At 53.2% G+C, this 13,564-nt stretch overlaps 1 protein-coding gene across 1 annotated transcript in view; it reads left to right on the plus strand.

Annotated features, from left to right (window-relative positions):
- Positions 1 to 6,947: 6,947 nt before the first annotated feature.
- The window catches only part of RGSL1 (regulator of G protein signaling like 1), an 18,559-nt gene continuing 11,942 nt past the window's right edge, over positions 6,948 to 13,564 (plus strand). Inside the window, exons 1-8 of the mRNA XM_029084178.1 lie at positions 6,948 to 6,960; positions 7,799 to 7,941; positions 8,130 to 8,204; positions 8,919 to 9,048; positions 10,159 to 10,263; positions 10,604 to 10,765; positions 10,937 to 11,901; positions 12,456 to 12,518. Of these exons, the coding sequence (XP_028940011.1) occupies positions 6,948 to 6,960; positions 7,799 to 7,941; positions 8,130 to 8,204; positions 8,919 to 9,048; positions 10,159 to 10,263; positions 10,604 to 10,765; positions 10,937 to 11,901; positions 12,456 to 12,518 (1,656 nt within the window). The remainder of the gene's footprint in view (positions 6,961 to 7,798; positions 7,942 to 8,129; positions 8,205 to 8,918; positions 9,049 to 10,158; positions 10,264 to 10,603; positions 10,766 to 10,936; positions 11,902 to 12,455; positions 12,519 to 13,564) is intronic.

Here is a 13,564-nt window from a genome sequence, read left to right on the forward strand (position 1 = left end):
TAGGTGCTGAGACCCAGTCAAGCCAGGAGAGACCCAAAAATAGCTCCCATAAAGGGGAGCTGTCAAGCCACAGACAAGGTAAAGCCATGCCCAACCCTTTTCCCTAAGTTTGCAGAGAGGGTTTGGTTAATTGGGACACTGACAGCTCTGATAGCTCCAAATTCTTGGAAATGTGCTTGCTACTTGCAAATTTCCCAGAAACTTTGGTCACTAGAGCTGGCTGCAAACAAGCCCAGGGTGTTCCTGGGTGGAAGTCCCTGCAATATGGGGTGACCCTTATGCCATCCAAACCTCGGGGACAGGCAGCTCCTCTTTTTACCCACTGAGGTCCAAACAACCCTGAAGGGAAGTGGGGAGTGAAGGCACCTTGCAACGTAACCATCTCCTCTCCAATAAATGCGTGCCGCCTGGCAAACCCCTGCCCTGGGAGAGACTCTCGGCGTGGGCAGGGGTGCCGTGGGTGGGCTGATGTGGCTCCCTGCCCCGGGGGAGGTTTGGTGGCACTGCCATGCCCATGTCCTCTCTCTGCACAACATGTTTACGAGCCAGCAGAGAAGAGGCGAGCGCTGCAGCCGCGGGGCCAGCGCCCTCTCCCGGGGAGGGGACCGTCCCTTGGCCACCTCGCAGGGCTCGGAGCAGCTTGTTTACCTCCTGCCTTCCCCTCCTCCCCGTGCAGGCTGCTGGATTGGGGTTTTTTTTGGGAAGCAGGGCTGAGAGGCTGTGCCTTCGCCCAGCTGCGTGCTCCAGTGACCTTTATTGTCACCAGCATTCAACGAGACAAAAACCTCGCTGGGGAAGGCACGATGCCAACAGGTGACACCTCCCAGGAGTGGATTTAAATCAGCCTTCAAAGGGCCCCGCTCTCATACGCAGCAAACCCGCCCAAGACAATGCGTTGCTCCAGGGGCGAGTCCCAACTGGCACATGTTTTTCTTTTTTCCTCCTATTAATTCGTGGGAACACCTTTATTCTCCTGCCCCGGCACTTCCCTCTGGCATGGTTCATATCCTGCCAGAATTGGAAAGTGCTTGGTGAACTGGGAGAGTTGGTCAGGGCTGGAATTTGCAGCCGCCTGCCTGCGAGGCAGTGATATAAACCTGGCAGGGACAGCACACAGTGAGGTCCCCAGTCTCTCTGGGGGACAGGATGGTTGAGTCTGTCACCATTCCCATGAGACATGCCCTCTTTTATGTGTCCCCAGTCCCATACCACCCTGGCACCTCTTTTTTCTGATCCGAGCCAGGCAGCAGCAAGGGGCCATGGCTTCCCTCCCCACCATGCCTTGCTGGGCCTGCTGTGACCCATCCCTGTCCACGTCCCCCTCATCCTGTTCTTGTGTCCCCCCAAGCTGCCCTAGGCAGCTTGCTCTCAACACAGAGGCCTTGTACCCCCTGAAAGTGCAGCCTCATAAATTTGGAAATGCCTTAAAATGCAGAAATGTCACACCACAGGGGGAGGGGGCAGAAAAAAAGGGAGGAGAGGGAAATGCAAGGGTTAAAAAAGGCAGGATATGAAACTTCCCTGTGGCTCAGCCCCTGGGGCAGGTGGCCACTGACTTTGCTCCTGCAGTGCTGGATTCTTTCCCAGCACTTTAGGGCCATCTCAAAGGGTGGCCCCTCACTGCAGACCCTGCAGCTGGAGAGCTGGCCACCCCCAGGATCTCAACCCCAACAGATTTCAGACCTGGCCTGCTAAGCCCAGGTACCCATTTGCTTTTCACCAGCACTAAAAAGAATTACTTAAATAGAAATTAATGATTTCTTTTCCAAGCAGAGATGTCAGACAGGGAGGAGGAATGGTCCATTCTGTCGTGACCTGTTAGGTCCTAGGAGGAGGCCTGATGCGCCCAAAATGCCCCCAGCCTCTAGCAATGGCACAGCTGGGAGGGGGAAGGGATGAGTATAGAATCATGGAATAGTTTGGGTTGGAAGGGACCTTTAAAGGTCATCTAGTCCAACCCCTCTGCAGTGAGCAGAGACATCTTCAGCATCTCTCCTCTCCCTGTTCCCAACAGCTGACACATTCCCAAATTCAGGTATATCATTTCAGACCCATCCAGGAAGGCACTTTGTGCTGTGAGGTTCCACATAAGTAACTGAAACACACCCAACAGAGACCAGACATGGGCTGGATGTCCTGATGGGGCATCACCTCCATCTCTGCCCACCTCTGGGCACACCTACCTCTGCTTGAACCCATCACAGCATGCCCACTGCTGCTGGGACCTGGGCTCCTGAGGGATTCATGGGGCTGGAGGAACAGGAGATGCAGCCCCTTTTACCTATGATAAGCAAGGGCTGGAAAATGAACCTAACACCTTAGCAAGACGAGTGAGTGCTTAATTAACAAATTACCCCAATAAGACTCCAACAGCAGTCGCTGACTGAGGACAGGGACCTTGCTGTGGGGTGGGGGACACTGACTTTGCTGTGGGGTGGGGGACACTGACCTTGTGCAAGCAGCGGTGGCAGAGCAGTCCCCCCCGGAACGCTGCAGCAGGCTGACGAAACCCCCCAAGGCAGGGAGGCGGGAGCAGCTCATCCTGTACGTGAGCAAACATTGCATGCTCCGCAGCAGGCCCATGTTCCCTTTGAAGATGCTGCCAGGGTCAAGGGTAGCCGAGGGTTGGTGACCAGAGGGCTTTTGGAGGCAAAGCAGAATTTTGGAGGCTGCACAGAAGGGCAATTTAGGAAAGCAAATTAATAAATAAAAAGGTACAGAGGCACATGCAAAGAAAAAAAAAACACCCAACAACAAAAAACCTCCCTCCCCATACAGCTTGACTGCAATATCCACCCATGACGTATTTAGGGGCAGAGGGGCCTTGGGAACACACAAAACCCTCCTGGTTGCTTGCACATCCTTCTCCACCCCTTTCACAGCCACCTCGGTGCCAGTCACCATGCCTGATGCCCACCTTGCCACCCCTCGCAGGAAAACCATGGCATTGCTTTGTCCCCCAGCAGCACCCTTCCCTAGCTGCCCCGGGGAGGGCTTTTTGCAGAAGGGACATCACCAGTGCCAGCTCCAGGCACGTTGGGCAGCAGCCTCATCAGGCAGCACCTACCTCTCGCTAGCCCTTGCACACGTGGAGACCCTTGCGCAGAGGCCGAGAGTCTTCAGCGAGCAGGGACCACCACCACCGCCACAGAGAAGCACGTGCTCGCCTTCAAAAGCAACCAGGGGAAGCTGGAAGATGAGAACGTCATGGGCAGGCGGGATTTGAGACCTAGAAATTGCTTGGCTCGGTTTGCTCTGTTCAAGGGTGGAGAATATCCCGGGGAATGCTCAGCACATGCCTTTCCCTGCAGTTGGAAATTGGTCACAGTGTGCATTGGCAGGGTTGTTTTGTGGGTTGGTTTTGGTTTGTTGGTTGGGTTTTTTTGTCTTTTTCTATTAGCACTGCTCATGCTGCTAAATGCACTCCCAGCTAGGTCCGAGACACGTTAGCTGGAGCTGGCAGATTAATTTCAGCCTTACACACTTCACAGCTCTGTTAAGTGAGAGTGCAGACATCCTCAAAGCGCTGCCCATGTGGATGCGATGGTAGGATCCAAGCCTGACGTTGTAAATTATAAAAGGTAATTAGCAAATTGTTGTTGTCTATGTCCCTTCCCTGTGGCTGAATTAAGTCCCAGTCCTGCCACAGCACATGCTTAACCTGGACTGGTGAAGTCAACACGTATAAGGTTACACGGGTGATTTCATTTGAGCTGGAGAAGAGACAAGCAGACGCTGAGCTTGCTGCAAGGGCTGTCAGGTGTAGCGGTCAGAGCCCAGCCTTCCCCGTGAATCCCAAGCAAGGAAACTCCCAACAGATGGCATAGGCTCAAAAATACTTCTAATTAATGTAAGGAAATACCAGAGATGTCCTCACTGAGCAAAGAGAGTCTTACACACCCAGGAGACTGAGCATGAAAATCACATTAAAATAAAATAATCCTAATATATTCAAGAAAGGCATTAATATTTAAAGCTGAACTGCCATGCCTGAGACTGCAACAATTCCAGTTTTAAGGTGCTGTGGGCCCCAAAGGGTCAAACCCACTGCTGATGCAGTCTTTGAGGTGTCCTAAATTATTTGAGAAGTGGCTGGGGCTGTATGGTTGGGAGGAAATGCCAGTCTTGCCCCAAAAACTCACGCTGCACATACAATATTTGTGCTAGAGGACGAGCAGGCTTGTGCAGCAATGAGCTTGCACTGCTCCCTCGTGCTGGAGCTTCCAGCTGCAGACCATCACCTGAGACCAAACACAATGCAGAGGCATTTGAGGTTGCCCTGGGTCTGTGGGTACCGACCACAGCTGGTGGGGAAACCACCTCACCCTCCCCGCAGCACCAAAAAGGGCAGGTTGGGCTACCTGGGGAGGCTGCAAGTGGCCAATGACTGCAGGCAGCCCTGCTGACCCCCATGGTCAGGCAGCCTTGGACTTTGCCACTGCAGCAAGCCATGCCAGTTTACGTTGGGCAAGGATGAGAAACCCAGCCCCGTCCCCTCTGCCACCCCAGGAGCTTGGCTGCTGGCAGAGGTGGCCTCAGGTCTGCTGAGAGTGGGCTTCTCCCCATGCCTGGAGGATAGAGGACATTGGTAATTTGGGCTCGGACAAAGGGGGAACAAAGCCCTTCTGACGTGTTTGGTGTTGCAACCCTGCCCTGATCTTTGTACAAAGAGTCGTCTGGCCGCTCTGCACTCCTCTCCAAACCCCCTTCCAAATCTGGGCAGTGCTTATGCCTCCATCTATTTTTTTAAGTCTTTTTTCTTTTTCTTAATAGCCACACAACTCACACGAGCTCCTTTAGCAAAGAGCCACTGCAGCAAGATGAACGTGCAGCAGATGTGCCCATGCACACACTGAGCAAACCCTGGGAAGCTGCAGCCAGGCTGAGCAGGGCTCCATCCTACCAGACATCCTGGGGTCTCCTCTTGGGGACAGACTCTGTGGACATGGCCCTGTGCGCTCCAAGTAACCAAGTTGAGCTGTTCCTGCTCACAACCTTGGTCCTTTTCCCAGCAGAAATCAGCAGAGTCTTGCTCAGGTCAGTCCAGAGCTGAATGGGCAGCAGTGAAGCTACACCAGCCTCTGAGGATCACACTGGGCATCTGCTCAGTTGCCAACTGGAAAATATATTTGTTTTTGACAGTGTCAACCTTTCCCTGATGACTTTTGAGTCTTTCATGTGTGTGACAGCCACCGCGCCAGCTCATCCCTCACGCCTCCTCTCACCTCTTTGGGCTTAGCAGCACAAATCCTTATGAATTTGTGACTGGAGCTACTCCTCCCCAGGGTCTCCCCAGGCAACTCCTTCCTGCAGCTCTGCCTGGCACCACTAAGACAAGCAGATGTTTTGCAGTTCATGGCTGCCCCTTCCTCATGTCAGTTTGAATTTTGGCATAGTGACCAGCCAACGTACCTGGACTGTGATGGAAGGAAGGTGAGGGTGCATCTCCAAGGGACTGTGCTTGGCCCTGCATCCTGGCAGCAGCTGGCACAGGGCAGGCACTGCCCAGCCATCCTGCAGCAGGACACAAGCCAGGCCTTGCCCCCACCTCCCAAAAGCAAAGCATCACCCAAAGGACAACATCCCTTCGTTGTCACCACGAGAACGTGCATCCCACGCGCACACCACCCACTGCCATGAAACCCAACAGCTTCAACCATTGGAATGCATGTAGCGTGACCGGTGCCAGGCAGGATGTGACCTCTCCTGGGCACACGTGTGTGCACGGACAGGTCAGATGTGATCACTAATGTGCTTTCACAAGTCCCTGTGGTGCCTCTCCTGCCCTGGTTACAGCTCCAGTTACCCTCCTTGCATAGGGCAGCACAGCAATGCACAAAGAAATGAGCTCACTTGCTTGGGGTGATGGAGTGAGCCGGTGCCAGCAGCCCAGGACTGTCACCCTGGGGTCCCCAGCCCCACAATTAACTAGGAGTCCTCCCTGTATTAATTGCGGCTGTGAAGCCGTAGCCCGTGGCTGAGCTGCAGAGCCCTGTTGCTGTTGGGGACAGCTTCACATTCGCGATTTGACAGCGCCATCTCGTGAGGTGACCCCGCTCCTGGGCACCACGCAGGGACTGCAGCCACAGCGACAGAAAGAGACCTGACACTCAACCTAACACAACTTGGGTTTTGTTAATGGCCAGGACACAAAACTCAAGGCTTCTTAGAAACAAACACAAGGTTGGCAGAGTCTATCCTGCAGTCCCACCTTAGGCAAGCACAGAAGAGCTGTCAAGTGCAGGAGAAGCCATAAAACCTCTGCTCCACACCCTCCAGAGGCCATGAAACCCTTCCTCCTCCCACTGACAGCACAGAGCCACAGCCAAGCAGACCCACGTCCCTGCCACAAGGCACATCAGAGACCCCAGCCGTGATGGTGCCCAAAACCTACCAGGTTTTGACACCTGCCGGTCTGATACCATGGCATTACAGACTGGGCAGGTCAAACATTCACCTGGGGAGCAGATTCCTCCTCCTGCCAGGGAAACAGGTCACTGCTACTGCAAGAGAGATGTGGTTCCTTCTTTGTTTCTTCTAGTCCCACTGGAGGGTCTCCAAGGTTGAGTCTCAGTCCAAAATCTGATGAAGCAGAACAGCTAATAAGGAATCTGGGGTTGCTCTGTCCAGGGCAGACATAGCAGGGTCTCCTGTGAAATTTAAATTACCACTTGGGCAGACACACTGACAGCAACCACGCACAGCACCAAGGTGCTACCAAGAACCTGATTTGAAGGCAAGAAGATTACCTAAGTTAGGAGAGGGAAAGGGTTTCATTTCAGGACACCCAACTGCATTTGCAGGGCTGGCGATGAAAAAAAGTGACATTTCCCTGAAGGACAGCAAAGAGGGAGGTGCTGAGAGCCCTGCAGCCCCCGAGGACCCACTGGGACAAGTGCGTCACAAGCAGCGTGGCACTCCAGAACACATCCATGGGACACGGCAACATGACGGCCATTGGTAAGTTACCTTTGCTGGAGGCTTCAGCCCCTAAAAGCACATCCCAAAGGGGACAGCAGGGAAAAAGCAGCATTAGGCTTCTGAAACTTGGGTCCTCCCCATGACACAGCTGTACCTTCATGCAAGTGGACGTTTCCAAGGGCATCCACCCATCAGTAGGCTGATGCCAGCCCACCCTGTTGCATCCAGATCTTTTAGACATGAATAAAAGTTCACAGGATAGTGGGAGGTGTTGGGTACTACTGGTACACTACCTTGATGTCCTAGGTGGGTGAGGTGGAGGTCTGCACTTTGTCACTCTACCCAGAGCCACAACCTGCTCCCAGCCTGATGTTACCTGCTAATTTAGGGGAATTTGCTACCAGAAACCTGAGCAAGAGGACTCAGAGGGCATCAGGGCAGTGGGGCTGGATCAGCAGCACACAGACGCTCTCCATGATAGCAGGATTATCCTGCTGTCTGGGTAAGGTGGAGGATCACAACTCATCCCCTCCAGCCACAGCATCTCCTTCCTCCTGCCTCGTGGATACCACCATATTTATGCCCAGCCTCTACGAACCATGTACCTTTGCTATTTAGGAAGCTGCTGTTCAAACTTTCCAGCTCCTGCATGCAGCTGAACTTGATGTTTTCCAAACACCCTGTGCCACCTGCCCAGAGCACATGGGTGCACTGTGACCCAAATTTCATGGACTGTCCCAGGTCCAAATCTTCCTGTGTGCGCACAGGACAAGCCCATATTGCATATCCCCTAGAGCTGCCCCTCTCAAATCTCATCCTTTAATTCACATTTATATCACACTTGGTATCACAAAGCCCAGGTAACATTCTTTTCTCCTCTTTGCAGCAACCATAGCCTCCACGGATATCAGGCTTCTGCTGAAAGATGATGTTTTTGTCGACTTTTTCAACACGTTTCTGAATCTTCCTGTAAGTCCACTGTGCCCCATACAGCCCAGGACCTTTCTGAGCTCTTCTCAGGTGAACTTTCAGCCTCTGTGGTGTTAGAGACCCCCAGAAAAATCAGAATACACCACATTCAGGCTGGAAAATTAGGGAAACCTGAAGACAATGCCCTTCTTCATAGTGAGGACTAACTACAACAGCTGGGCTCTGGGCTCCCCTGCCACCCTCCATCTCTTTCAGCTCTCCCTTTTCTTTTGACACAGGTTTTTGGCCAGACACCCATTTACATCAGCAGCATGGGACAATGGGACCTCTGGCCAGAGCTGCCGAGCTGCCTGGTGAGAAAATGGCCCTTGTGAGGAGGGTGAGGAGGAGGGAGGAAGGACACAGGGCAGGGGAGGGAAGGAGCAGGTTTCTCATTACCAAGGCCACTCTCTGGCTCTCCTGTTCCAGCAGCCAGAGGATTATTTCAAACCCAGGCATCATTTTGCTTTTAAACCCTGTGAGGAGCATGAGCCATTTAGAGTCCTGGTGCAGTTTAGGGGGTCCATCTCAGTAAACATCGATAGCTGGAGTTAAGGAGAGCATGTATGGTGGCAGAGAAGGAGGACACAAACATCAGTCCTGTAGTCCTGAATTCACCAGGAGTGAAGTCCTGTTGATCCTCAAACTAGCCCATGGACGTTCCCCTTCCCCACAGCCACGAGCGCCGTTTGCAGTGCTCAGATCCCGTAGCAAAAGGGAACCTGCTCCTCTCAGTGCTGCCAGAAAGCTTCCGTGCCTTCCCACCCGGGCTCGGGGAAAGCAGGCAGGCTGTGAGGAGAGGCAGCCTTGCAGGCAGAGCTCACAGGGATGCAGACAGGGGTTATAGCTCGAGTATCCCCCTTCTTCCACAACATGGGGATGGCTTGTATCACCGTCCAGCAACAGGGCGCCTTCCCCTGCCTCCTTCCCCCATAGCAGAGCCCGTTACTCACCCTAATCCCCCGGCAAGAGACGGCTCCTTGCTCACAGCCTAATCCTCTCCTTGGGCACGGGGGGTTGCAACGCAGGATCCCAGCCCCTCGGCTTTACTGGCTTGGCTGGAAAAGCACCGTCTGCCTCACTTCTGCAAATCCAGCCTGTGCCTCCACCTCGTCCTCTGCCAGAAGCTCCTGGGTTTCATTCGGTCGGGGGAAGCAGGTGAGTCATCGCGGCACGGAGGAAATCGGAGCAGCTTTGCCACTGCAGCAAGGCTTCCTCTCGCCGGGGTTGTCAGCGTTTGGTGCCTGCCCAGCAGGTCGTGCCTTATTCCGGGTTAAAAAGGCATCACACGTCACGTTTTTAGGGATGCAGCAGACCCCAGGGTTTCCACAGAATGAGCGGGGCTTTACCCCAAGCCCTGGTAATACAAGCTCGCTACCTCCATGGAGTTGAGCTGAAATAGCTGCTTAGCTGGGTTTTCCATGCACTTCATGGGTGAAGTAGGGCTAGAGAGCATCCTTGGGCATGGGAAATTGGGCTGCTGGCATCCCAGGTTTACTGCTACGCAGGGTGCCCAGAGCTCTCGCACTGTATTTTCATATGTTCCTCAACTGATGCATCCTACCTATGCCATCGTCTGTCCTACCAGCAGCAATCATAGAATGGTTTGAATTGGAAGGGACCTTAAAGATCATCTAGTTCCAACCCTCCTGCCATCCTTCCACTAGACCAGGTTGCTCAAAGCCTCATCCAGCCTGGCCTTAAACACTTCCAGGGAGGGGGCTTCTACAACTTCCTTGGCAAGTCTGAATTGTGCTCAGTTTGCTCCCAAAATGAGCCATCTCAGCCCAGCCAACTGCATGTCAGCTCAAGGCAAAGCCACTGGAAAGAAAACTATGGCAGCAGGAACACCAACTTTAGTTTCAGAAAAATAAGCAATTGGTCAAGGTTTGCTCCAGTGCTGTTTGTGAATGCACTGCTGCTTCTTCTCCAGTCAGGTTGAACCTCAAGCTGAAGGAGGTTGAGGGCAAGCCCCAAATGCAGGCAAAAAAAAGATGGATGTTTGCAAGGGGAAGCAGCACGATAGGTGGGCAGACTATCACCAATGTGAGCAGGTTGTACTTGCATCCTTGCAAACACCACACGTCCATCCCATAATCCTGTCCAAAACTCCTATTTCAGTGCCATTTGCTGGTTCACAGCATCGCTGCCCTCTGGCAGCCGGTATCAGGGAGGCTGGGGGGATGCTGGTGGGGTCTGGAAGACTTTCCTGGGGGTGCTCCTGCACCCCGATGTCCTACTCTGCTCTGCTCGCTCTCTCTCTGACAGCAAAACTGCTGAACTGGCAAAGTGCTGACCGGTGGCTGCTGGAGAAGTGCATCAGCGGGAACCAGGGCATGTGCCACTTTCGGGCCTTCATCCAAGGAACAGCAGGTGGGCATGGGGTGCTCTGCAGCCCCTTCTCAGCCAGCTGCAGGCCAGCTGCCTGGTGGGACACCAGCACAGAACTGAGGGCATGGGTAAGCACCACTGGGATGGGAGACAACACGACCCCAGACATGGGTTTGGAAGGTGAGCCACCAGCAGAGCCCCAAGGTTGGTGCTGCAGGCTGAGGAGATGTATAACCCTGGCTCTTCTCTACACTGTTCCCTCCATTCATCCATGCAACCTTTCCTTCTTTCTTTTTAAAAAAAAAAACCCCACAGGATGCTTTGCTTCTCAGCGGGGCTTTCAGGGACTCCCTCCAACTCCCATCCCTTGTCTGATCCATAGGGGAAGAACTGACCGACTTCTGGCTTACCACCGAAAGGCTCCTGGGGCTTGATGAGTTGGATGAGAGGCAGAGGGACCTCTACCTGTCCTTGCTCCACAGGCTGAAAGCCACTCACCTGCGTGAAGGCTCCAGTGTTGTCATTCTCTGCAGGACCATCATTGGTAAGAAACGCAGCAGCCAGGGATGAGTAGTGCCCTTCCAATGAGGTGGACTTTCCTGGATGCTCCCAGGGAGGTACCATCACCAGCTTTGCTTGGCTGGGGAACTCCCCTGGCACAAAAGGGTCAGGATGGAGTCAGCCTTCCCATCATAATCCCCTGCATCCATTTCAGAGTCGCTGCCAAAAGCCAGGCACATTCAGTCCATCATCACCAGGAGGGAGATCCTAAGCAAGATGCAGGAACGGGTCCTTTTTATGCTTCAGAGCTACTGGCTCCCTAAATTCTTCATCCACTGCAAGATGGGCATGGAGGAAGAGGAATCATGCCAACTTCTGCTGCAGGAATATCAGGAGCGTTTGTTACAGGCCAACTTGCAGGAGCCTTCAGTCTTTCCAGAGAAACTCCTCACGGCGTATATTAAAAGGAGCCAGAGTTTGTCAGGGCCCTACTGCAGCAAGAAGGCCAAAGCAGAGATCTGGACTCTGGTCAAGGAGGAAAGAGACAGCCAAGAAATGAAGATTCCCAGTTTTCGGGTGCAACGAGAAAGGCAGCCAGGGCCAGCTGGGAGCAAAAAGGAATCACATCTGGATAAGGATGCTTTGGGATCATTTCTTCATCGGTCAGATCATCCTGCAAACACTGCCTCTGAAGGCAAAGGAGGAGCAACCTCTCCAAAAAAACCTAGACCAAATGCAGAGCAGGTCCTTCTTCTGGAAGACCTCCGTGAAGAGAAAGTCCTCTCTAAGCTGTGTTCCTCTGCACCCCTTGTCCAGCTGCCATCCCTGAAAAAAACAGTCAAGACCTTGCCTTTCCTTCCCTCGGCCCTTAGTGCTGACACCTGTGCGGGACGGCCCTTCAAGGACTTCTTGAAGCACCAGGACCGGTCCATGGAGACTCATCTCCTGGATCTGTGGCATGACCTGGAGGAATTTCTGCCTGTAGTGCTGGATCCCAGCAGAGAAAACAGTTTTTTCCTGCGATGTTTGATTGGGGAGAAGATATGCAAGACCTACCTGGAGGAGGGCACCATTCAGCAGCTCCCTTTAGAGACCAGGACTCTCAAGAACTTACGGAACCATCTGATGTTTGGAGAATTCTCCCCCTGGATATTCAGAGCCCAGGAGGAGATTTGCAAGGTACAGAGTGGAGCTGGCAGTGGTCAGGCTGGGAGGTACAGCTGGTGTTGGGCTGTACCCTTGGGCTGTTGTGAGGGCTGTGGGCACATTTAAGAAGAGGTATTTGGAAAATGCAGGTGAGAAGAGATTAGGAAGGGAAAAAACTTACAGTCACAAGCTACCTTGCACTGGAACCAGTGACCAAGATGTGTCAGGTCACTGGTCTGCTGGCAGTGGAGCAGAGGTAAGCAGTTATTTAGCACCTTAGTTGCTAGATGCACATGTCCAGGGCCAGGGGGTGGCAGGGCAGTTGCCATCCTTTTGCATCCAAGTTGCTGGTTCCAGCGCAACATGAGTAAAACACATTTACAACCCAAGCCCTTCTGGGCAGCCTCTGAGTAGCCCAATGGACCAGCCTGGGTGTCCAGCTCCTGGCAGAGCTGTCCTGGGCATCTCAGTGAGATGTAACCTGCCCACGGCATCTCCACTGCAACCTCAGGGTATGGTGAGGCTGGGGGGGTGGTGGTTGCTGCTGGAGCCCTGACTGAGGACAACCCACCTTTGCTCCTCCTCAGGTGCTCTGCTGCTTCTACGAGGAATTTCTGGATGACGATGACAGGACGTTCCTCCACTTTATGGTAAAGGGGATGCAGAGGGGACATAGGCATCCTTGTGGGGTGTGCAGGCACTAGAGGGGATGGGAAAAGTTGGAGAGAGGGAGGGAGGAGAAGCCCAGCATGAGCTGCAGTGGTCCAGCATCTCACAATGTCCCTTGGCCAACGCTGCCGCAGGGTGATATGGCAGAGCCTGCCCTGTTCCAGCTGCCCAGGGCAATGATCCTCAGCTCTTCCACCACAGCATCCCATAAGTCAGCAGGGAGAAACTTAAGCGCAGTCTGTCAGGGTCAGCGGAGTGAGACCAGCAGCAGGTAGAGTGCTGGGTAACTACCTCATGGTTGTCCACTTCTGGGAATTAACTCTCCTCCTTTTTTCCTTGCTCACAGCGAATACCACTGTTAATGTGGTGACATGTGTGCAGACACACATGTGTGCGTCCCTGTCCCAGCAAAACCAGGACACCAACAGGCTGGGGGAAGAGGGCATGCAGACTTTTAGCCCATGATTCAACCACACTCAAGTTTTCCATATATTTTTTCCACCGTGTAAAGGGATGATTTAACAAAGCAGAGTCATACAAGTTCTCATCTCCCTGGACTATCATCCCTCCTGGCAGCAGCAATCCCACTAATACATCATGTTTATCAGTGTCCTAAATGCTAGCCTTACACCAGGAAACCTCCTTGCAGACCAAAACCCCCAAGCATCCCACCTGCATCCCTGCACAACCTATGCAGGCAATTTTGCTCACTCCAAATGGTGTTCTTCAAAATCAACCGTTAGGCTTTTCCCCCCAGACTGCAATGGAAAATCAGCAGCTGATCCTGGAAATGGTAAAGATGGGCTGTCAGGACTGATGCCCCCAAAGACCTGGCTCACAGAGCTGCCAGCATCTCAGTCAGCAAGAGCTGAGCTTTTTGGAAAAGTCAGCTGGCAGCTCCTGACCCTGACTCGTTAAATGCTCTTGGTTGTAAGTTAATTAGCTGTCCAGGTTTTTAAACATTTCTTGCCAAGGAAATTACCCCTCAGAGCACAGACCTGGTCTGGGAGTGCAATTAGCAGTTCAG

The sequence above is a fragment of the Antrostomus carolinensis genome, unplaced genomic scaffold, assembly GCF_000700745.2.
Source record: "Antrostomus carolinensis isolate BGI_N321 unplaced genomic scaffold, ASM70074v2 scaffold24703, whole genome shotgun sequence".
NCBI lineage: Eukaryota > Metazoa > Chordata > Aves > Caprimulgiformes > Caprimulgidae > Antrostomus > Antrostomus carolinensis.